General features: G+C 35.4%; 4 protein-coding genes across 4 annotated transcripts; all 4 read left to right on the top strand.

Annotated features, from left to right (window-relative positions):
* The first annotated feature begins 463 nt into the window (after positions 1-463).
* On the top strand, positions 464-1,479 carry LOC125834877 (geraniol 8-hydroxylase-like). Its single transcript, XM_049514028.1, has 4 exons — positions 464-799; positions 874-992; positions 1,087-1,138; positions 1,237-1,479. The coding sequence occupies exons 1-4, from the start codon at positions 464-466 to the stop codon at positions 1,477-1,479; spliced, it is 750 nt and encodes a 249-aa protein (XP_049369985.1).
* Positions 1,480-3,829: 2,350 nt separating this feature from the next.
* LOC125834914 (geraniol 8-hydroxylase-like) lies at positions 3,830-5,977 on the top strand. The gene is made up of 4 exons (XM_049514064.1): positions 3,830-3,875; positions 4,169-4,713; positions 4,791-5,075; positions 5,271-5,977. Exons 1-4 carry the CDS (start codon positions 3,830-3,832, stop codon positions 5,874-5,876), a joined length of 1,482 nt encoding a protein of 493 aa, XP_049370021.1. The 3' UTR covers positions 5,877-5,977.
* A 1,195-nt stretch (positions 5,978-7,172) lies between these two features.
* On the top strand, positions 7,173-9,370 carry LOC125834876 (auxin-induced protein PCNT115-like). Its single transcript, XM_049514027.1, is given in 6 exon segments — positions 7,173-7,418; positions 7,917-8,185; positions 8,279-8,365; positions 8,459-8,561; positions 8,659-8,743; positions 9,267-9,370. Coding segments are annotated over 6 exon segments (843 nt in total). The 5' UTR covers positions 7,173-7,223.
* Positions 9,371-18,649: 9,279 nt separating this feature from the next.
* On the top strand, positions 18,650-21,348 carry LOC125834920 (geraniol 8-hydroxylase-like). Its single transcript, XM_049514069.1, has 3 exons — positions 18,650-18,934; positions 19,067-19,348; positions 20,759-21,348. Exons 1-3 carry the CDS (start codon positions 18,677-18,679, stop codon positions 21,080-21,082), a joined length of 864 nt encoding a protein of 287 aa, XP_049370026.1. The 5' UTR covers positions 18,650-18,676; the 3' UTR covers positions 21,083-21,348.
* The last annotated feature ends 3,554 nt before the right edge of the window (positions 21,349-24,902 follow it).

Below are 24,902 nucleotides of genomic sequence, written 5' to 3'. Positions count from 1 at the left end.
ATTGAATAAAAAATGCTTTTGCAGAATATTAGAGCCGCCAACAGTGATGATGCCTTCTACAAGTATTGCCAAAACTCTAGCAAGGCCAACATCTTACACTATAAAATTTTGATGAAAAAACTGAAACTTCCCTCGTCAATGGAGCTCATGATTCTGCCAAGCTTGCTGGTCTTCTTGAGATTTTCATCAAGAAATGGAATGAAATGGGTTTGATTTATTTAAATGGGTGGGGGGTTTTGGATCAAGTTTTGCCTTGATCAGTTTTGTTAATAATATAGCAAAAATATGTAGCAAAGGAAGCAAAAAACTTCCACGAGGGCCATCACCATGGACAATTATTGGAAATCTTCACTTGTTAGTTACAAAACCTCATATATCACTAGCCAATCTTGCAAAAAAATATGGTCCAATTATGAGTTTAAAGTTAGGACAAATAACACTAGTGGTCATTTGTTCATCAGCTATGGCAAAACAAGACTTAGCCTTTTCTTCTAGATTTATCCCTAATGCCCTTCAAGCACAAAACTATTGCAAATTTTCTATGTCATGGCTTCCTGTTTGTCCTCAATGGCGAATGCTTCGGAGAATATTGAACATAAATATCTTCTCTACCAATAGGCTTGATGCAAATCAACATCTAAGGTCTCAAAAGGTGAATGAATTGATTGCTTATTGTGAAAAATGTTGTCAACAAGGTGAAGCTGTGGATGTTGGTCAAATTGTTTTCAAGACTAATCTCAATTTAGCGTCAAACACCCTTTTCTCCAAGGATTTGGTTCATCTTTATTCGGATTCAAAGGTATAATTGAATAACATGATTGTTTAATAACGTATAATTAGCTGGGTGAGAAATTAATATATTACTTTTAAAAGTTGAAGGTTGAATTGAAGGACGTGATCTGGGGCATCGTTGATGTTGCTGGGAAGATCAACCTAGTGGATTTTTTCCCTTTACTTGAAAAGAATAAGGCATCGCACAAACATCCTTTTTGGTAAGTTGTTTAAACTCTTTGTTGATATGATCAATGAGCGGTTGGAAGAAAAGAGCGAAAAGAGTGATATTTTACAAGTGCTTCTCAACCACAGTGCAGAAAATCCCCAAGAGATGGATCAAAATTATGTGAATTCCATGCTCCTGGTTCGTTCTCTTCTCTTCTCTTTTGATGCATGGTTAAGAAGACATGATGTGCTACTTTTTTAAGTTTATTTGAGAGAATTACCAAATTTAATTTACAGGACATATTTATTGGTGGAATCGATACAATTACAAGCACGTTAGAATGGGCAATGGCAGAAATACTTAGACAACCAGAGATTATGAAGAAAGTCCAAGCTGAGATTGCACAAGTCGTTGGAAAAGGAAAACCAATAATTTTTGACAGTGATGGCGGAGGACGGGGTGGCCTAGGCGGGGGTGATCTTGTTTGGGGGGAGGGGTGGCTGGTGGGCGGGCGGGCGGGGAGAGGGGGGGTGACGTGAAAAAAAAATTAAAATATTTTTTAAAATTTGAAACATTTTTCAAATTTTTTTTTTTGTTTGGGGTGGCGGGGGAGGGGGGCTAGTTTGGTGGTAGGGATAAAATATATTTGAAATTTTAAAAATAAGTACTTTTAATTTATTTTTATTTTTTTTTGAATGGGTAGGGTCGAGTACGGGGTATGGGTAGGGTAAACAAAAAATTTAAAGTATGAAATAAAGGTTTGGAAATTGTTTTCCCTAATTTTGAAAGGGAAGTCATTTACCTTAAATTTGAGTAAAATGAATTGATTTGAAAAATATTTTCCAAACATTTAAGTCAACCAAACATGGAAAAATTAGAAAACATCCGTACCAAACACACCCTAAATGAATCATTAATTTCTATAAAAGGTCAAAATGGGGGGTTAGGATGTCAAAATCACATTCAACTCTACATTTGAATCCAAAAAAGGGGTCATTCATGTTGATATTAACACCAAAAATTCAAATCATTTGTATCTACCGTTAATTGAAATAAAAAAATAATAAACTGTTATATCAATATTGTAATCAGAGCTGACAAAATTAATCCATGAAAATATAGACACCTTCTTGTCCTTAATATGTTATATAAAATCATAATAATTTTTTTTAAAATAGTTTAATTTGATTCTAAAATGAATAATTACCGCTCAATTCCTTTAAACTATCTAGTATATAGATAATATACACGTTGTACTAAATATACATATCGATACACAACATATTCTGATGTTACAATCAACTTATTATTTTGACAGCAATTTGACCTACAAAGTGAAGATTTCCCATAATTGGCCATGGTGGAAGTTTTTTGCTTCCGCTTCTGAATATTTTTGCTATAATATAAAGAAAAATCAAAGCAAAAATTGATACAAACACATTTTGTCAGTTAAAATACAAGTCGTATGTCATGTACATTTTAGTTTTAATAATAAAACAATAAGATGTGTTTGTGGACACAATGAATTTTTGCTAATATATAATGCCAAACTTTTTAGATTTTTGCTATATAATGCGAAACTTTTTAGAATTTAATCTAATCTTGGCTAAACATATGCCAACAATTCTTAGAACTATATATAGATATCAATATCCCTATCTTTGAAGAGAATAGTCTATTTAAAAGCAGAAAAACTAGACCATTAATTATGTCCAACTGAATATTAGCAAAAAGGTCTATTTTAGGGTAATCTTTAATTTCGTCATTCACCATTTTTGAATATTTGCTAATTTTTCCCTTATATATGTCTATGTATAATAATAATAATAATAATAATAATAATAATAATAGTAGAATACATCTATAATTACACGTTAATTATTAAAAATTAGAAGATAAAATAGTCTTTTCAAGAGTAAATTTTATTTCAAAATGATGAAATTTTAATGCGAATATTAAATATTACTCCATATGTCTTCTTCTACTCTTTGATATGACAAGGTCCAGGGATGGCTCTACTAGCCTAAAAAAATGACAGTAGCCTTAGGCCACCTAGTTTTTTTTAAAGATAGATTATGATTTTTTTTTTTAAAAATTGAATTATTTAGAAAATATAAATTTTCATAAAGGAGAAAAAGTTCATTAGAAATTTTGATAAATCTAAAATATTGCATATCAAAAAATACTAAACGAATTAAATATAAATAAATTATTTTTAAGAATAATTAAAATTTATGATCTTCGTTCGAATTTGGCGATAGGCTACTAATATATTAAGCCGCCTCTGACCAGTCGATTACTGCAAAGTCAATTTGGAGTGATGGGTTTTTGTATATAAGGCTGGCCTACCCTTCTATTTCGTCTCTATCCTACTTCCGTAGTGAATCACCTACTAAAGGGGCAGAGCGGGGCGGCTCCAGAGGCGCTACCGCAGGCGTCAGCATCGACATAAATTGTTCACCCCGCTCCTGATCAAAAAGAGCGTGCGAGACTTCGAAGGGACATTTTTTTTTAATTGGACCTATTTTTGATATTATAAAATTCATTTGAGAATTTTTTTTTGTAAAAGAGAATATTAATTATTCCTTCAATCTCATTGTTCATTAAAACGAAAAAAAATAAATAGAACATATGATTTCTCAAGTTTCCTTATTAAAGAATCACTATCATTAATCATGTCCCTAAATGTTCGTTGGAGCGACTCCAATAAAAATTGATTGATTTTTAGGAGCGAAAAATTGAAAGAGAGAAATCATTTTAATTAAGATTTTCTTAAGGTAATATTTATTGATTTTATGACATTTACTGACACACACATGCACCCTGTATCATTTATCATATACTCCTTGTTAGCTTAATTTCAAAGTTGAAGCAAGGGAGAGAGGCATAATGGATTACTATACAATTGTGTTTGGATCAATTTTAGTATTGGCTATCCTTTGTAATATCATAGCAAAAATATTCATAAATTGAGGATATATATAATAGGTAAAAATAATTGTCCTTCCTTAATTTGAAACATAGGGAGTAATTTATAAATTATATAAAAAGTATTATAAATGACAATAATTAACAACTTAAAATATTTCAAATCATATAATAATTGGTAGAGGTTGAAACTTTCTAACACATCAATAATATCAAAGTTGGAAGGAAGAGAGTGATAAGAGATAATGGATTACTATACACTTGTGATGGGATCAAGTTTTGCCTTGATAAGTTTTGTTTATATTATAGCAAAACTATGTAGCAAAGGAAGCAAAAAAGTTCCACCAGGGCCATCACCATGGACAATTATTGGAAATCTTCACTTGTTAGTTACAAAACCCCATGTATCACTAGCCAATCTTGCAAAAATTTATGGTCCAATTATGAGTTTAAAATTAGGACAAATAACATTAGTGGTCATTTCTTCATCAGCTATGGCAAAACAAGTCCTTCAAAAACAAGACTTAGCCTTTTCCACTAGATTTATCCCTGATGCCCTTCAAGCACACAACCATTACAAATTCTCTACAGTTTGGCTTCCTGTTTGTCCTCAATGGCGAATGCTTCGGAGAATCATGAACATAAATATCTTCTCTACCAATAGGCTTGATGCAAATCAACATCTAAGGTCTCAAAAAGTGAATGAATTGCTTGCTTATTGTGAAAAATGTTGTCAACAAGGTGAAGCTGTGGATGTAGGTCAAATTGTTTTCAAGACTAATCTCAATTTAGTGTCAAACACCCTTTTCTCCAAGGATTTGGTTCATCTTTATTCGGATTCAAAGGTAGAATTGAATAACATGCATGATTTTTTAATTAGTTGAGTAACCATCTGAGAATTTAATCTTTTTAAAATTTAAAGGTTGAGTTGAAGGACATGATCTGGGGCATCGCTGATGTTGCTGGGAAGATCAACCTAGTGGATTTTTTCCCTATACTTGAAAAGATTGATCCTCAAAGAATAAGGTATCGCACAAACATCCTTTTTGGTAAGTTGTATAAACTCTTTGGTGATATGATCAATGAGCGGTTGGAAGAAAAGAAAACGAAGCAGAGTGAAAAGAGTGATATTTTACAAGTGCTTCTCAACCTCAGTGCAGAAAATCCCCAAGAGATGGATCAAAATTTTATAAATTCCACACTCCTGGTTCGTTCTCTTCTCTTTTATCATTAAAATTTTTGAGATGTAAATTTCCATCCTTTTATCATAGTGAACATAAATAATTTTTTCTTGTATTCATAGCAAGTTGTATAATTTGATGCATGGTTAAGAAAACATGATGTGCTAGTTTGAAATACTATTTTTTTAAGTTTATTTGTGAGAATTACAAAAATGTTACAGGACTTATGTATTGGTAGTATTGATACAATTACAAGCACGTTAGAATGGGCAATCGTAGAAACACTTGGACATCCAGAGATTATGCAGAAAGCCCAAGCTGAGCTTGCACAAGTCGTTGGAAAAGGTAAACCAATAGAAGAAGCTGATGTATCTAGACTCCCTTACTTGCAATTTATCATCAAAGAAACATTACGACTTCACCCACCAGCTCCATTCTTAATCCCCCGCACGGTGGACCAAGATGTTGAATTGTGTGATTATATCATTCCAAAGGGTTCACTAGTACTAGTCAATGCATGGGCAATTGGTCGTGATTCTTCTTTTTGGGAAGACACTTTAGTGTTTAAACCTGAGAGATTCCAGAGTTTAGAATTGGATGTGCGTGGAAAAGATTTTGAATTGATTCCATTTGGTGCTGGCCGAAGAACATGCCCTGGATTTCCATTGGCATTGAGATTGATGCCACTAATATTGGGCTCGATGTTGAATTCATTCAATTGGAAACTTGAGGCATGCATTGAGCCAAAAGACTTGAACATGGAGGAGAAATTTGGTGCCATCATAGCCAAAGCTCATCCTTTGCGAGCTATCCCATCTCCTCTTTGAAATTGTGTACACTTCATAATAAATACTTATCTAGTATCGATTTTCTTATTATGTCCACAATCACCAATTACCACTCTATTCACCATCAGTTTATCCACAATCACCACCCACTACCATCAGTGACGTAACCTTTTGCCATATATAATAAATTGAAATCACAACTCAAAGGTTTTTGTGACTTGTTGATACCTTATTTGAAATAAAATGGCTTTATGTTCTTGATTGATTGATTATTTCTCTCCGTATGTATTTCTTTTTCAAATTTTGTTTGGTCACAAAAGATTGAATGGTTAATTCTCCTCCGAGCTCGTTTAAAAAAGAGATAAGAATAATTTAATCAAATTAAATACTCTTTAATGTTTAAAATATTTCGATAATTTTATTACTCATAATACATTGAACGGAGATAAAATAATTTATTTATTTTTCTAAATCGAACACCTAATAGATAAACCAAACACAAGAATTAACATATTAACTAGCACCCAATAATTGAATATATTATTTTGTTGACGTGCTTTCATGTAAATGGCGGGCTAATAACTAGCTTTACTTATTTGACTTTTGTCGAAAGGAGAAATCACTTTTAAAATATAGTAATATGGTCAATATTGCTAAAAACACTGATTTAACGATCAATAATTAAAGTTGATGAAATAGTTGAAGATCAAAATTAATTTCCAACAAGAAAAAAAAACTTATTTACAATTTCTTCCTATTTATTTGAACTTTGGTGGACAATTTTATCCTGTTTATATACTGGTGAAAAATAACCGTGAGATACGTGTAAGGTAGCTCTCCATTTTGTGTGGATACTTTTCTTTGTTGTCTCTCTCAAACATAACAACATGTTTCTATATTTAAAATAAATTTAGCTCTACACTTCTCCATTTTTACTTTTAAAGTTTTAATGACACAATATTATATCAAGACAAATAAAAACAGCCAAAATTTTGAGTTTATAGGTTCTGAATTCTGAAAAAAATGGCTTACTAATTTATGAACATATTATTTATACATATTAGATGAATTTTTTAAAACATAAATACTAAGTCTAAAAGCAAAGCTACTAACCTGTAAGTGAAATTGTAATTCCGCCCCTGGCCCCTACACACAAATGTCTATGTCATGTTACCACAAATTCAACTATCTCTTTTAATTTCTTAAACTTCCTGTCTAGTCAAATCAATCCAATTTAAATTCTAAATCCGCGTCCCTCAACTCCATATATATATATATATACCTTAACATCTTCATCCTAGTCACACACACAACTCTGTTTCTCTGTTTTTTTTTTCTCTCTTTCATTCATCAATTGCTGCAGAAGGAATTAAAAAAGTGCAAAGAATGAAGATGGGCTCACAAGGCCTTGAAGTATCAGCTCAAGGGCTGGGCTGTATGGGCATGTCTGCATTTTATGGTCCCCCAAAACCTGATGATGAAATGATCAAACTTATTCACCATTCCATCAATTCTGGTGTTACTTTTCTTGATACTTCAGATATATATGGGCCTTACACAAATGAAATCCTCATAGGAAAGGTATGTTACTCTACGAATTTAGTCAGTTCCAAAAAGAATGAGTCTAAATATGTCATAACATTTGTGTGCTCATTAAAGGTAAAATGAGAAGTTCGCGTAAAATAATTTCCAAACTCAGAAAGATGCCATTTTTTTTATAAGAATGAACAAATGAGAAAATAGTGTCATTCTTTTTTAAATCGAGGGAGTGTATATAAGGGATCTTACACATATTGGTTGATTTCTCAGATGATTGTTCAACTAAAAGTTATTATCTAAGAAGTAACCTTTCTTCTTTATTCCAATTTTCTTCAACAAAGAAAGTGACTTCCGAGATAATAATAATTAGCTGAGTGACCATTTGAGATATCATTGTAAATTCAGACTTATAATCATACTGTTTACTAAAGTACATGATTTGAGAGTTGTAAAGATCATTGAAATCAACATGAACATAATATCTGTCTGTAATTTGTTTCATAAACTTGTTGATTAACGTTAATTGTATAATCGCGACAGGCTTTGAAGGGAGAGACGAGAGAACGAGTTGAGTTGGCAACAAAGTTTGGAATTAATGCTTCTGCAGATGGAAAAATAGAAATAATTGGAGATCCCAGCTATGTTAGAGCTTCATGTGAAGCCAGCTTAAAGAGACTTGATGTTAACTGCATCGATTTATACTATCAACATCGGGTCGATACACGTATGCCAATTGAAATCACTGTAAGTTATATACATCATCAGTATAAGTTACGATAACAAGTTTGTTAGTACTCTATCTTTATCAGGTTACCAATCAAAAAATTTCTATATTTATTGGTCATGTTGTGAAGAGCTATGTGATATTGACACAGATCATAGAATTATCTTATTATTTCAAGTTTTTCAAGAGTTAAACTAACAGCAGTACAGTTAGAATGGTCCCTATGGTCGAGAGATGTAGAGGAAGAAATAATTCCTATTTGCAGGTTTATAACATTCATCCATTTAATATTCGTTTAACGTCTAAAAGCATAGTTTTTAAGAACATTAATCGTCATGACTAAAATTGATTTTTGTAGGGAGCTTGGAATTGGAATTGTAGCATATAGTCCCTTAGGTAAAGGTTTTTTGTCATCGGGTCCGAAGCTGCTTGAGGATCTGTCAAATGAAGACTTTTGGAAGGTTTGCAGTATTTGTTGAACTGTGCGATCATTTCATCTAAAATTTAGATTGTTATAAGAAAACAATCTTGTATAAATACTGTATATTGATTTTGCAGCATATACCTAGGTTTCAAGCTGAGAATCTCGAGCATAACAAGATCTTATACGAGAGAATTTGCCAAATGGCAACGAAGAAGAGATGTACGCAGGGGCGGCTCAACATAATTTGTGGCCTAAAGCGAAATTTTTATTAGAGGCCTAAAATCTATATAAATTTTATCTATAACTATTTATTTTTCTAAATTTCTAGATGTAAATTACTACTTAATATCTTTTATATAAATGATTTTTCAAACACTTTTTTATTTATTTATTAGTCAAAAAGTTGATAACTTGGTATACCTACTTTAATATGAAAATTAACAAATAAATTAAAAAAAATAAAATTGCAATGCACTTTGTTCAACACTTTTCGACTATTGATTCATATTTTTGAGAGTATATTACTCTAACTATCAAAGATTTGAAAAAATAGAGTGCAAAAAGAGTTACAAATGATAAATAATATGAGTGTTAACGAAGAAAATGTAAGAATCCAAAACAATGTTTCCTTAATTTCTTCTATTTGAATGGGGTTAAGATACATAATTTTTTATTTATAAAAATTTGAGGCCCCCAAAAATTTGGGGCCCAAGGCCAATGCCTAAAATTTTATAGGCAAGAGCCGGCACTGGATGTACGCCATCTCAACTAGCCTTAGCCTGGGTATATCACCAAGGAAATGACGTGTGCCCCATCCCAGGTATTAGAGACAGATTCATGATTTAAATTTGACGAGTTCAAACTATTGAGAGTGTAAGTTTCTGTAACATCCGGCAATATGAAATAATTGAAGAGGCTTAGAATTGGAAATTTTCATTTTTTGGAAAGAATTTAAAGTTTTGGAAAATTTTGGCTAAGTATGGAAAATGTGAAATTTTGGCCAACTTTGAACAGCCATAAATTCTAGCTCAGGATGAGTTAGGTGGAATTCCAGTTATGGTTGCAAAGTTCGTGGAACGACCTTTCCAACGCCACCGAGTTTGCTCGATTCCGAGTTCGTATGAGGGAGTTATGACCTTCGAAAGTTGGGCAGTTGACAAGGAGATCCGTCCGGGAATCATTAAGGGCATTTTAGTCTTTTCCCTAGCCAATTCTTTTGAGCTCATATTGTTGTATTAGGATGATCTTTGGATCATTTTTGTCCCATTTTTGGTAAGAGAAAGAGTTAGGGTTCTTGTGATTGAAGAAGAGAAGAAGGAGAAGAAGAAGAAGAGAAGAAAGAGGAGATTTGTCAAGACCATTGTGGAATTTCGTCGGGGGTGATCCCTATCAAGGTATGTGAGTTTTCCGTGTGGGTTGATCCTTTCCCTCACACACACCAAGTTTATTTTATGCTTTGAGAAAAGATTTGGGAATTGTTGTTGAAGTGTCGAAGTTGTTAGTTGTGGTTGATATTGTTCGTTGTGAGGTTTGATTGGGTTGTGCATTAAGTTGAAACCTATTGTATGTTGAGGGGATTATGATTCTAAGAGCTATGACCCTTTAGAGGTTGATCCACCATCGATTTGCAGAAGTTTCTGGCTGTCGATCCCCATCTACGGGACTGACCTACGGACCGTAGATCGATCAACGGTCCGTACTGGTCAACCGTCAATCGAAACAGAAGTTGGTTTTTGGGGCATCGATCTACGGTCACGACCTACGGTCCGTGGCCTGACCTACGGACCGTAAGTCATGACCGTAGGCCAACACTTAGTCTTTTTCTTAAATGAAATTCTGGGGAAAATCTCTGACGCAATCTACGGACCTGCAGTACGGACCGTAAGTCCATCTACGGTCCGTCGATGGCGACCGTAAGTCCCATATGTGTCACCAGAAATCTGAAGTCTCAGCCAAGTTTCCCCTCTTCTTTTCTCACTTTCTCATACATGTTCCAAAGTAATTCACCTATGTTTTATAGTTGTTTTCGACGTTCCAAAGTGCGTCTAAGCGTTCAAGAATCCTTCCATAACATGTGATCGAACACCTTGAATTCATAATTCCACTTCAAGGAAAGATAGTTCCAAGTCAAGTGAAGTTTCAAGTCGAGTAAGAGTCTTAGTTTCAAGCTAAGTCATGAGTTTAAAGTTGATTTCTCTAAAAAATAAATAAAAAGAGAGAGAAAGCTATTAGGGAACTAAGTATTCCCAAAGGAGGTTGTAAATGCTATTATATTTGAATAAGAAGGGAATCCCGTTTTCTTTCCCCAAAGGAGCATTTGGGCTAAAGTTTTAGTAAGTATCTCAATCAAAGAAAGAAGTTATTTTAAAAGCATGAGCCAAAGTATTTTTTGGGAGTAGTATTGAGCACCGAATTGGGGACACGAGTTCATATTAACTCAACTCTCCATAAGAACCATGCGCCAACATGGGACTTGTCGTATCATTCTTTTTAGATGATCACGCAAGATTAGGCTAGTGGATCCACTAAGCAAAAGTAAGGTCCTATATCGATGGCAAGGTATAGGATGGTCCTTTGGCAACGTGAGGTAAAACGTTGTATCATCACTAAGGCTCGTAGTGGTGGTTGTCGGTTAAAGAACCTCCCACAAAAAGCTGTTTTATGTTTATAAAAGAAAAGTGGAGTTTGTTGTCATTTTATCCTTAACGATCTAAGTTGTTTACATTCTTTTACAAGCTTTATATGTGTGGCTCGTGTCTTATTGCTTTACTTTGAGTCCAGTTATGTATATGAGTCGCTCAGAGTCAAGGTAAGTGATCTCTTGTTCCCTTTTCAAGCTTAAGTTGTTTTTAGCGGTCCAGCTCGCGTACTCGTACATTCCATGTACTGATGCCAGTTGGCCTGCATCGTTTTATGATGCAGACGCAGGTACCCAGGATCAGCATCCTGCACGCCGTTGATCCAGTTGAGCACTCTAGAGTCAGTGGTGAGCCTCCTTGCTTCCAAAGGGCTCAGTTATTTTGTTCTCTTAGTTTTGTTTATTAGGGTGTTGTGGGGTCTGTCCCAACATCCATCTAAGTATTTTAGAGGCTTCATAGACAGTCAGTCAGTTAGTTTTGAGTCTCTTATCTATGTATATATGTAAGTATTCTATTTTGAGACTCGAGTTGCCTTTTTGGCCAGATATGTATCATTTAAGTTGTTTATGCCTCTGCATAGCATTGAGTTATTCTGTTGAGTAGGTTTCCGCTGAGTTAAGAAAGCCAGGCCAAGGGTTCGCTTGGGGCCAGCAATGGTCTCCGAGTGCCGGTCCCGCCCAGGGTGTAGGCTCGGGGCGTGACAAACTTGGTATCAGAGCACAGAGTTCAAGAGTCTTAGGGTGTCTATGAAGCCGTGTCTGTAGAGTCCTAGTTATCGGTGTGAAGCGCGCCACATCTATAATTGGGAGGCTACAACATTTAGGAAGGTTTCCCATTTTTTTTTTTCATACTCATCTCGTGCGCTAGAGTTGATCTCTAAAGAGTTTCCTTTTAATCCGTGCTTGCGCGTGTTTTCAGATAGTCATGCCTCCACGAAGAGTTGGTAGAGGGCGTCTTCCTAGACGCTATGTTGATGAGCAAGAGTTACCCTATGCACCGGGAGTGCAAGATCAAGGGGAAGTTTCTAATGCCGAGTTCAGAGAGGCAATTAGGATGTTGAGTCAAGCTGTAGCCAATCAGGTGGGTCAGCAAAGGGGAGTTCGACATGAAGGAGCTGACACTTCAAGGATCCGTGAGTTCTTGGGGATGAATCCTCCGAGTTTCATGGGATCAAGCACTACTGAGGACCTAGAGAACTTCATTGAGGAGTTGAAGAGGATTTTTGATGTAATGCATGTAGCAGACACTGAGCGGGTTGAACTAGCTGCGTATCAGCTGAAGGATGTTGCTAGAACATGGTTTGACCAGTGGAAAGGGGGTAGAGTTGAGAATGCACCATCGGCGAGTTGGGCCGATTTTGAGGAAGCTTTCTTGGGGCATTTCTTTCCTCGAGAATTGAGAGAGGCCAAGGTACGTGAGTTCCTTACCCTTAAGCAGGAGCCCTTGAGTGTTCGCGAATACAGTCTGAAGTTCACCCAACTTTCCCGCTATGCTCCGGAGATGGTTGCGGACATGAGGAATAGAATGAGCTTGTTTGTTGCTGGGCTGTCTCGGTTGTCGAGTAAGGAAGGTAGGGCTGCAATGCTTATCGGGGACATGGACATATCCAGATTAATGGTCTATGTACAGCAGGTTGAGGAAGAAAACTGAGGGATAGGGAAGAGTTCAGGAGTAAGAGAGCCAAGACCGGTAATGAGCCTGGGCAGCAGAAAGGTAATGTGAGTCGTCCGTCCTTCCAAGAAAGGCAAAAGGGACCTGCTCCATCATCTGTTAGCGCACCCGCACCAAGGTATAGAGGTGGTCATAATGGCCAGAATTCGAAGGACTTCAAGGCTAGACCAGTACAGTCCTCAGGTAGTGTGGCACAAAGAAGCAGTTTGTTTCCTGCATGTGCTAGGTGTGGTAGAACCCACCCAGGCAAATGTCGTGATGGCCAGACAGGATGTTTTAAGTGTGGGCAAGAGGGTCACTTTGTGAAGGAGTGCCCTAAGAATAATCAAGGTAGTGGAAGTTTGGGTAGTAGGACCCAATCTTCATCAGTTGCTCCCCCAGACAGGATGGCACCTAGAGGAGCTACTTCTAGTACCGGTGGAGGAGCAAATCGCCTTTATGCGATCACCAGTCGCCATGAGCAAGAGAACTCTCCAAATGTTGTCACTGGTATGATCAAAGTCTTTGCTTTTTATGTATATGCCTTGTTAGATCCAGGAGCAAGTTTATCTTTTGTGACTCCTTATGTTGCGAATAAGTTTGATGTTCTTCCTGAAAGACTTTGTGAACCCTTTTGTGTCTCTACACCTGTTGGGGAATCTATCCTAGCTGAAAGAGTTTATCGTGATTGTCCTGTTTCTATCAATCACAAGAGCACCATGGTTGATTTGATTGAGTTAGACATGGTAGATTTCGATGTCATTTTAGGTATGGATTGGCTTCATGCTTGTTATGCATCGATAGATTGTAGAACTCGAGTGGTCAAGTTTCAGTTTCCGAGTGAGCCAATCTTAGAGTGGAGCAGTAGTTCAGCAGTGCCCAAGGGTCGTTTTATTTCGTACCTTAAGGCAAGAAAGTTAGTTTCAAAGGGTTGTATCTATCACTTAGCCCGAGTTCATGACTCTAGTGTTGAGATACCTTATTTTCAGTCGGTTCCTATAGTAAGAGAGTTTCCAGAAGTTTTTCCTGATGATCTACCCGGAATTCCTCCCGAGAGAGAAATAGATTTCGGCATAGATCTCATACCAGATACTCGTCCTATCTCTATTCCGCCTTATAGAATGGCACCAGCAGAGTTGAAAGAGTTGAAAGAGCAGTTGAAAGATCTTCTAGAGAAGGGTTTCATTAGACCGAGTGTCTCACCTTGGGGTGCTCCGGTTTTGTTTGTGAGAAAGAAAGATGGTTCCCTTAGGATGTGTATAGATTACCGCCAGTTGAATAAGGTTACCATCAAGAATAAGTACCCTCTTCCGAGGATTGATGATCTTTTCGATCAGCTTCAGGGTGCCACCTGTTTTTCGAAGATTGACCTCAGATCAGGTTATCACCAGTTAAGAGTAAGGGAACGTGATATTCCAAAGACAGCTTTCAGAACCAGATACGGTCATTATGAGTTTTTAGTCATGTCTTTTGGTTTGACCAATGCGCCGGCTGCTTTCATGGACCTGATGAATAGAGTCTTCAGACCTTATTTAGATATGTTTGTTATTATCTTTATTGATGACATACTAATCTATTCAAGGAATGAAAAAGATCATGCTAGTCATCTCAGAACAGTTCTTCAGACTTTGAAAGACAAGGAGTTGTATGCCAAGTTCTCAAAGTGTGAGTTTTGGCTTAAGTCTGTGGCGTTCCTAGGTCATCTTGTGTCCGGTGAGGGAATTAAAGTTGATACTCGGAAAATTGAGGCAGTGCAGAATTGGCCTAGACCCACATCTCCAACTGAAATTAGGAGTTTCTTGGGTTTAGCTGGTTATTATAGAAGGTTTGTTGAGGGGTTCTCGTCTATTGCATCTCCTTTGACAAAGTTGACTCAGAAGACGGTGAAATTTCAATGGTCCGAAGCTTGTGAGAAAAGCTTTCAGGAATTGAAAAAGAGATTGATTACAGCTCCAGTTTTGACGCTACCAGAAGGTACTCAAGGTCTTGTGGTGTATTGTGATGCATCTAGAATTGGTTTGGGTTGTGTCTTAATGCAGAATGGCAAAGTTATCGCTTATGCCTCCAGACAGTTGAAGGTTCATGAGAAGAACTACCCAACCCATGACTTAGAGCTAGCTGCTGTAGTATTTGCTTTGAAGTTATGGCGTCACTACTTGTATGGTGTGCATGTTGACATATTCACTGATCACAAGAGCCTTCAATATGTGCTTACTCAGAAAGAGCTTAATCTCAGACAGAGGAGGTGGTTAGAGTTACTCAAGGATTATGACCTGAGTATTCTTTACCACCCAGGTAAGGCTAATGTTGTTGCTGATTCTTTGAGCAGGTTGTCTATGGGTAGCACCGCCCATATTGAAGAAGGAAGGAGAGAGTTGGCAAAAGATGTGCACAGACTGGCATGTCTGGGAGTCAGATTTACAGATTCCGCAGAAGGAGAAATTGCGGTGACGAGCAAGGCCGAGTCATCATTGATGTCAGAAGTGAAAGAGAAGCAAGATCAAGATCCCATTTTGCTTGAGTTGAAGGCAAATGTTCAAAAGCAAAGAGTATTAGCATTTGAACAAGGGGGAGATGGCGTTTTGAGATATCAAGGTAGATTGTGTGTACCTATGGTAGATGGACTCCAAGAAAGGGTTATGGAGGAAGCTCATAGCTCCAGATATTCCGTTCATCCGGGTTCCACGAAGATGTACCGTGACTTGAGAGAATTTTATTGGTGGAATGGCATGAAAAAGGGCATTGCAGAGTTCGTTGCTAAGTGTCCAAATTGCCAACAAGTGAAAGTTGAACACCAAAGGCCCGGTGGTTTGGCTCAGAATATAGAGCTTCCGGAATGGAAGTGGGAGATGATCAATATGGATTTCATCACAGGGTTGCCAAGGTCTCGCAGACAGCATGATTCTATTTGGGTGATTGTCGACAGAATGACAAAGTCAGCCCATTTTCTACCGGTAAGGACTACCCATTCGGCAGAAGATTATGCCAAGTTGTACATTCAAGAGATAGTGAGACTTCATGGAGTGCCAATCTCCATTATTTCAGATAGAGGTGCACAGTTTACTGCACAGTTCTGGAAATCTTTTCAGAAGGGTTTGGGTTCGAAGGTGAACTTAAGTACTGCATTTCATCCTCAGACTGACGGGCAAGCAGAGCGCACTATTCAGACCTTAGAAGATATGTTGAGAGCTTGTGTGATCGATTTCAAAGGCAACTGGGATGATCACCTACCTCTCATTGAGTTTGCCTACAACAACAGTTATCATTCTAGCATCCAGATGGCTCCATACGAAGCTCTATATGGGAGAAGATGTAGATCTCCTATTGGATGGTTCGAAGTTGGTGAAGCACGGTTGATAGGACCAGATTTAGTTCACCAAGCTATGGAAAAGGTGAAAGTGATTCAAGAGAGGTTGAAAACGGCACAGAGTCGCCAGAAGTCCTACACTGATGTTAGGAGAAGGGCGTTAGAGTTTGAAGTAGATGATTGGGTATATTTGAAGGTTTCACCCATGAAGGGAGTTATGAGGTTTGGTAAGAAGGGGAAACTTAGTCCCCGGTATATCGGACCTTATCGCATAGTCCAGAGGGTCGGCAGTGTGGCTTACGAGTTAGAGCTACCACAAGAGCTAGCAGCGGTCCATCCGGTATTTCACATCTCTATGTTGAAAAAGTGCATAGGTGATCCTTCATTGATCCTACCGACTGAAAGTGTTAAGATCAAGGATAACTTATCTTATGAGGAGGTGCCGGTTCAGATTTTAGATCGCCAAGTTCGTAGGTTGAGAACGAAAGATGTGGCATCAGTCAAGGTCCTTTGGAGGAACCAATTTGTTGAGGAAGCCACTTGGGAAGCCGAAGAAGACATGAAGAAGAGATATCCTCATCTTTTTGAATCCGGAGGGAATGCGGATTAAGGTATTAATTTCCTTCTTAGTGCTCTTTAATATATAATGGGCATGTTGTAGTTGTTGTTGTTGTTTGCATGATTGCTTGTTGAGTGTTTGAGTTAGATGTTACACCCTTAGTTTTGTTAGAGCAACCTCATTCGAGGACGAATGTTCCCAAGGGGGAGATATTGTAACATCCGGCAATATGAAATAATTGAAGAGGCTTAGAATTGGAAATTTTCATTTTTTGGAAAGAATTTAAAGTTTTGGAAAATTTTGGCTAAGTATGGAAAATGTGAAATTTTGGCCAACTTTGAACAGCCATAAATTCTAGCTCAGGATGAGTTAGGTGGAATTCCAGTTATGGTTGCAAAGTTCGTGGAACGACCTTTCCAACGCCACCGAGTTTGCTCGATTCCGAGTTCGTATGAGGGAGTTATGACCTTCGAAAGTTGGGCAGTTGACAAGGAGATCCGTCCGGGAATCATTAAGGGCATTTTAGTCTTTTCCCTAGCCAATTCTTTTGAGCTCATATTGTTGTATTAGGATGATCTTTGGATCATTTTTGTCCCATTTTTGGTAAGAGAAAGAGTTAGGGTTCTTGTGATTGAAGAAGAGAAGAAGGAGAAGAAGAAGAAGAGAAGAAAGAGGAGATTTGTCAAGACCATTGTGGAATTTCGTCGGGGGTGATCCCTATCAAGGTATGTGAGTTTTCCGTGTGGGTTGATCCTTTCCCTCACACACACCAAGTTTATTTTATGCTTTGAGAAAAGATTTGGGAATTGTTGTTGAAGTGTCGAAGTTGTTAGTTGTGGTTGATATTGTTCGTTGTGAGGTTTGATTGGGTTGTGCATTAAGTTGAAACCTATTGTATGTTGAGGGGATTATGATTCTAAGAGCTATGACCCTTTAGAGGTTGATCCACCATCGATTTGCAGAAGTTTCTGGGCTGTCGATCCCCATCTACGGGACTGACCTACGGACCGTAGATCGATTAACGGTCCGTACTGGTCAACCGTCAATCGAAACAGAAGTTGGTTTTTGGGGCATCGATCTACGGTCACGACCTACGGTCCGTGGCCTGACCTACGGACCGTAAGTCATGACCGTAGGCCAACACTTAGTCTTTTTCTTAAATGAAATTCTGGGGAAAATCTCTGACGCAATCTACGGACCTGCAGTACGGACCGTAAGTCCATCTACGGTCCGTCGATGGCGACCGTAAGTCCCATCTGTGTCACCAGAAATCTGAAGTCTCAGCTGTCACGCCCCGAGCCTATACCCTGGGCGGGACCGGCACTCGGAGACCATTGCTGGCCCCAAGCGAACCCTTGGCCTGGCTTTCTTAACTCAGCGGAAACCTACTCAACAGAATAACTCAATGCTATGCAGAGGCATAAACAACTTAAATGATACATATCTGGCCAAAAAGGCAACTCGAGTCTCAAAATAGAATACTTACATATATACATAGATAAGAGACTCAAAACTAACTGACTGACTGTCTATGAAGCCTCTAAAATACTTAGATGGATGTTGGGACAGACCCCACAACACCCTAATAAACAAAACTAAGAGAACAAAATAACTGAGCCCTTTGGAAGCAAGGAGGTTCACCACTGACTCTAGAGTGCTCAACTGGATCAACGGTGTGCAGGATGCTGATCCTGGGTACCTGCGTCTGCATCATAAAACGATGCAGGCCAACTGGCATCAGTACATGGAATGTACGAGTACGCGAGCTGGACCGCTAAAAACAACTTAAGCTTGAAAAGGGAACAAGAGATCACTTACCTTGACTCTGAGCGACTCATATACATAACTGGACTCAAAGTAAAGCAATAAGACACGAGCCACACATATAAAGCTTGTAAAAGAATGTAAACAACTTAGATCGTTAAGGATAAAATGACAACAAACTCCACTTTTCTTTTATAAACAAGGTAGAGTTGAAGGAAGTTATATGGGGTGTCATGGCTGAGGTAGGGAAGCCTAACCTAGTAGATTTTTTTCCCATACTTGAAAAGATTGATCTTCAAGGAATAAGACGTCGTGCAATCATTCATTTTGGTAAGTTGTTTAAACTTTTTGATGGTTTGATCAATGAGCGATTGGAGGAAAAGAGAAGATCAGGATTCATGGAAAAGAGTGATGTTCTGGAAATGTTTCTCAATATTACTGAAAAAAATCTTGAAGAGATTGATCATAATCACATCAAGTCCATGTTCCTGGTTCGTATTCTCTTAATTACCATCATTTATCATAACCTTATGTTAGTTTCTATTAATTATTATTCTAATTAATGAATTTTCTTTTAATTACTGCAATATATGGTTATATATTTTGATGTACAAATGTTATAGGACCTATTTGGTGCGGGTACTGATACAACTACAAGCACATTGGAATGGGCAATGACAGAATTGCTTAAACAACCTGAGATAATAAAAAAAGCTCAAGTTGAACTCGCAGAAATCATTGGAAAAGGAAAACCAATAGAAGAAGTTGATGTTTCTCGACTCCCTTACTTGCAATGCATTATCAAAGAAACATTAAGAATGCACCCACCAATTCCGCTCTTAGTTCCGCGCAAAGTGGAGCAAGATGTTGAATTGTGTGACTACATCATTCCCAAGGGCTCACAGGTATGTGTGCCAAATTAAAGTTATTTGAAACATTGACCAAAATAAGCTATTTTAAAAATCAATTCACCAAACTAATACGCTTTTTAAATTTTTTACAAAAGTAGTATAAACATACTTCATGGTAACGTTTTAGGTTATTTTTATTTTAAAAATTCAACGGACAAAAACTGACGGAATTGACGACGTTAAATGAATAAACGTTACTGTAAGTAACGTTTTAGGTGTAAAACGTTACTCCCAATAACGTTTATTGAGAATCCAATCACGTCAACCCTACAAATGCAGAATCAAATCCTGCAAATTTAAAACGTTACTATGAGTAACGTTGTACACCTAAAACGTCACTCACAATAACGTTTTACACCTAAAACGTTACTATGAGTAACGTTTACTAAGAATCCAATCACGGGTCTTCAACTCCTGCAAATTTAGAATAAGTGAAGTTTATCATATTATGTTAAGTTCTTACTATAGCTTTAAAATTATTTTTCTAATTTATTAATATTATTTTAAAAAATCTCTTAATAATATGATACACTTGACTTATTACCTAATGAAGTTTTGTGAAAATTATTTTAACAATGGGCAACACAAGTAAAAGTTTTGTTGAATATTGTTGGAATATGCAAAACATTCCTTACAGCAACATTTATTTTACAATCACATGTGGTCAGTTTAAAAAATGAAGGAAGACTTTAACAGAGTGTCGTAACTGACAGTCACGTTTTTGAGGTAAAACGTTACTATGAGTAACGTTTTATAGCTAAATTTGCAGGATTTATTCTAAATTTGCAAGAGTCGAAGACCCGTGATTGGATTCTTACACCTAAAACGTTACTATAAGTAACATTTTAAATTTGCAGGATTTGATTCTGCATTTGCAGGGTTGACATGATTGGATTCTCAATAAACGTTATTGTGAGTAACGTTTTACACGTAAAACGTTACTCACAATAACGTTTTTTCATTTAACGTCGTCAGTTCCGTCAGTTTTTGTCCGTTGAATTTTTAAAATAAAAATAACCTAAAACGTTACCATGAAGTACGTTTATACTACTTTTGTAAAAAAATTAAAAAGTGTATTAGTTTGGTGAATTGGTTTTTTAAATAGCTTATTTTGGTCAAAACTTCAAGTTATTTGACGAATATAATATGAATAGTACTCCAAAAAAAGACCCAAAAGAAAATTTATCAAATTAATTTTGACTTGTTTGGTATTTCTTTTTCAAAAATAAAGAAATTAAAACTTGGTTAGAGTTGGACGGATTAGGTTTGACCTATTATTTAGTACTCAATCTTAGCTCTGATATTTTTGGGCGAGTTAATGACCTTTCTATTTATTGATTAGCTCTTTTGATCAATACAAACATAAATTAACTAACTCATTTAATTTGATGCCTTTACTCACAGGTACTAGTTAATGTGTGGACGATTGGTCGAGATTTTACTTTTTGGAAGGACCCTTTAGTGTTTAAACCCGAGAGATTTTTGAGTTTGGATTTGGACACGAGAGGACAAGATTTTGAGTTGATTCCATTTGGTGCGGGGCGAAGACTATGCCCTGGCTTGCCACTAGCATCGAGGATGATTCCAGTAATGTTGGGCTCACTCTTGAATTCATTCAATTGGAAACTTGAAGCAGGCATTGAGCCAGAAGAATTAGACATGGAGGAGAAGTTTGGTATCACCTTAGCTAAAGCTCGTCCTTTGCGAGCTATCCCCTCTCCTCTTTGATGTTGCATTGCCTAGTCGATAAATACTTCTTTGTATTTGATATTTACAATGAACCAAAGTATTTAAGTCTTAATAATCTTATCACTTCATCGTGACTTAACCATGATTAAGTGATATGTATAATACCTATGTAATATATATATATATATATATATATATATATATATATATATATATATGTATATTGACTATATGATGTTTCTCATTAATGTTATTTTCTTTAGAAAAATAGACAAAAAGAGAATAAATATAAAAGATTATGAAGATCAAAAGAGGAGATTCATGTTGTGCAATAGTAGTACTAGGGGTGTACATATTAGGGTTGGTTCGGGTTCTTCAAATATCAAACCAAATTATTTGTGTCGGATTTTTAAATCTATAAACCAAACCAAACCAATAAAACTTGGGTTTTTCAACCTCGGGTTTTTTCGGTTTTTTCGGGTTTTTCGGATTTTCGGATTTTTTCGGGTTTTTCCGGTGAAGTATTCATACAAACATATAATTTACTTGTACTTTAAATATTTCTTTAGTCCTACCAAAATATAACTATCTAAGGTGTTTCTTAAGAAATTAACACAAAATATGATATGATTAATGACACTAAAATATCCAACAAAAAAATAATAATAATGAAATCGAGTAAAACAAATATTGCAAATCAACAAGTCATAAGGAAAATGATCATAATTTAAAAATACTAAATCATACTATGACAACTGTTTAGAGATCAAGAGAGTAATGTATAACTGTATATGAACATGTTATGCTTAATGGATAAAAATAGTTCATGTTGACCAAGAAAGTTCCACAAAAATTATGCCTCAGTAATTGCTCTATGCATCAATTTTCACTCTATGATAGTACATAATAGGACCATTTGATATTAATGGATGAAAGTAGTTCAATACCAAGAAAGTTACTCAAAAATTAGGCATTGTGTAATTATTCAACAGTTGTGTACAAAATTTATTATTCACACATTGCACTATTGTTTTTGGAAAGTCAAGCAATATATATAAATATACATTGTGCAACATAACACATCAAATTTGTGAATAATACTAACAAAGTTGAAGGAAGAAAGAGAGAGCGCTTTGCATAGTGTGTTCAATGTAATAAGCCTGAATTCTTTATAATTTCTACAAAGTTAATATTTAATATATATTACCTTCATATATTAAAAGAAATTTACCCTATCACATTAAGTTGACATATACTATGTAAATGATAGTTGGAATAATGTGTATTAACTTAAAACTCATGATACATTAATTAGAAAAAAAAATATGAATCAGGAACATGGACTTGATCTGATAATTATATATGATTAATTTCTTCAAGATTTTTTTTTCACTAATATATTGAGAAACACTTCTAAAAAAACAGATTGATAACATAATTATTATAGTTATAACAACATGAGTACATTATATTAAATGCACCATTTAATTTCTGTAAAAAATCAAAATGAGGGGTTGGGATGTCAAAATCACATTCAACTCTACCTTTGAATCCAAAAAAGGGGTCATAAACATTTATATCAACAGTATAGCAATTCATGTTGATATTTACACAAAAAAATCATTTGTCTCTACCTTTAATTGAAATAAAAAATCATAAACTGTTATATTAATATTGTAATCAGAGCTGACAAAATTAATCCATGAAAATATAAATGAATAATTACCGCTCAATTCCTTTAAACTATCTTGCATATAGATAATATACACCTTGTACTAAATATACATATCGATACACAGCATACTCAGATGTTACAATCAAGTTATTGTTTTGAAAGCAATTTGACCTACAAAGTGAAGATTTCCCATAATTGGCCATGGTGGAAGTTTTTTGCTTCCTCTTCTGCATGCATATTTTTGCTATAATAATATAAAGAAAAATCAAAGCAAAAATTGATACAAACACATTTTGTCAGTGATAATACAAGTCATGTGTCATGTACATTTCAGTTTTTATGATAAAAACAAATAGGCATGTGCCTATAAGATGTGCTTGTGGACACAATGAATTTTTGCTATATATAATGCCAAACTTTTTAGATTTTTGCTATACAATGCCAATCTTTTTAGATTTTAATCTAATCTTGGCTAAATATATGCCAATAATTCTTAGAACTATATATTATATAGATATGGATATCCCTATCGTTGAAGAGAAAAAACAAAAAATAGTCTATTTTAAAAGCAGAAAAAATAGTTCATTAATTATGTCCAACTGAATATTAGCAAAAAGGTCTATTTTAGGGTAATCTTTAAATTTCGTCTTTCACCATTTTTTAATATTTACTAAATTTTCCCCTTATAGACTATGTATAATAATAATAATAATAGTAGTAGTAGAATACATCTATAATTACACATTAATGATTAAAAATAAAATAGTACTCCATATGCCTTCTTCTACTCTTTGATATGACGAGGTCCAGGGTGGCTCTACTAGCCTAATAAAATGACAGAAGCCTTGGGCCACCTAATTTGAGGGACCTCTTCTTCTTTTCTTTAAGTAATAATAGATTATAATTTTATTTTATTTTTTAAAATGAATATTATTTAGAAAATATAAAATTTTCATAAAAGAGAAAAAGTTCATTAGAAATTTTGATAAATCTAAAATATTGCATATCAAAAAATATTAAACGAATTAATTATAAATAAATTTATTTAAAAAATAATTAAAATTTATGAACTTTGTTTGAATTTGGCGATAGGCTACTAATATATTTAAGTCGCATCAGCTCAATTACTTCAAAGTCAATCAGTTGTACTGTCTATGATAGAGTGATGTAATTTTCTACCCTTCTATTTCGTCTACTTTTTTTTAATTGGACCTATTTTTGATATAATAAATAATCCATCTGAGATTTTTTTTTTTAAAAAAGAATATTAATTATTCTTTCAATCCCATTGTTCATTAAAACCAAAAAAACAAAACATATGATTTATCAAATTTCCCTATTAAAGAATCACTATCATTTATCATTTCCCTAAATGTTCGTGGAGCGACTCCAATTGAAATGGATTGATTTTTAATAGAAAAAAAATTGAAAGAGAGAAATCCTTTCAATCAAGATTTTTTTAAAGCAATATTTATTTAATATGTCAGTTTGAAAGGAGTGGTGGTTATTGACTTGTACATTATTGATTTTATGATATTTACTGACACACATATGCATCCTATTATTGACTTGTACATATATCTTGTTAGCATTTTAATATTAATTCTTTGTAATATTAATTTGCTATCCTTTACTTACTTTTGGTTACTGCCTTCCAACGGTTAGGTGGCATTTCATTAGATGCCGTTGGAACTACTTTATTGCTGCATTACTCCATCTTATTTTGGAGTTAGTGCTCATTCCAATTCTTCAATAAGTTGAGCAGCAATCCGTTAGAGAAATTAGCCATTGATGGCATTGGATACCCCTCATTTCATTTCACTCTTAATTCCTCCATTATACCTTGTAACCTATGTAATTTCTAAAGCCATTATCTTTACTATTTACTATCCCATTATCTTCCTATTCATTGCTAGGAAGACTTCTTCTAGTATAAATAGTGGTGGTCTTCATTTGGTTTGGGAGATACAATACACACAAGAAAATATAGAGTGCATAAAGTTTATCAAAAAGAGAGTTCTTATTAGTTGAAGGAAGGTGTTTCTTTTGTGGAGTTTTGGACTCAACTCTTGTCCAGAGTTGTTGAGTTATATTTTGTGAATAGGCTGTTGTATCCTGGAGGGGACAAGTCAAGAAGGACTACTGTTGAACCAGTGAAAAACATTTGCTGCAGTGGACTTAAAT

The sequence above is a fragment of the Solanum verrucosum genome, unplaced genomic scaffold (genome assembly GCF_900185275.1).
Source record: "Solanum verrucosum unplaced genomic scaffold, falcon-dt-bn FXZP01000184.1, whole genome shotgun sequence".
Classification (NCBI taxonomy): domain Eukaryota; kingdom Viridiplantae; phylum Streptophyta; class Magnoliopsida; order Solanales; family Solanaceae; genus Solanum; species Solanum verrucosum.
The sequence above is the reverse complement of the archived record's forward strand: the minus strand, read 5'-3'. Positions and strand labels throughout refer to the sequence as shown.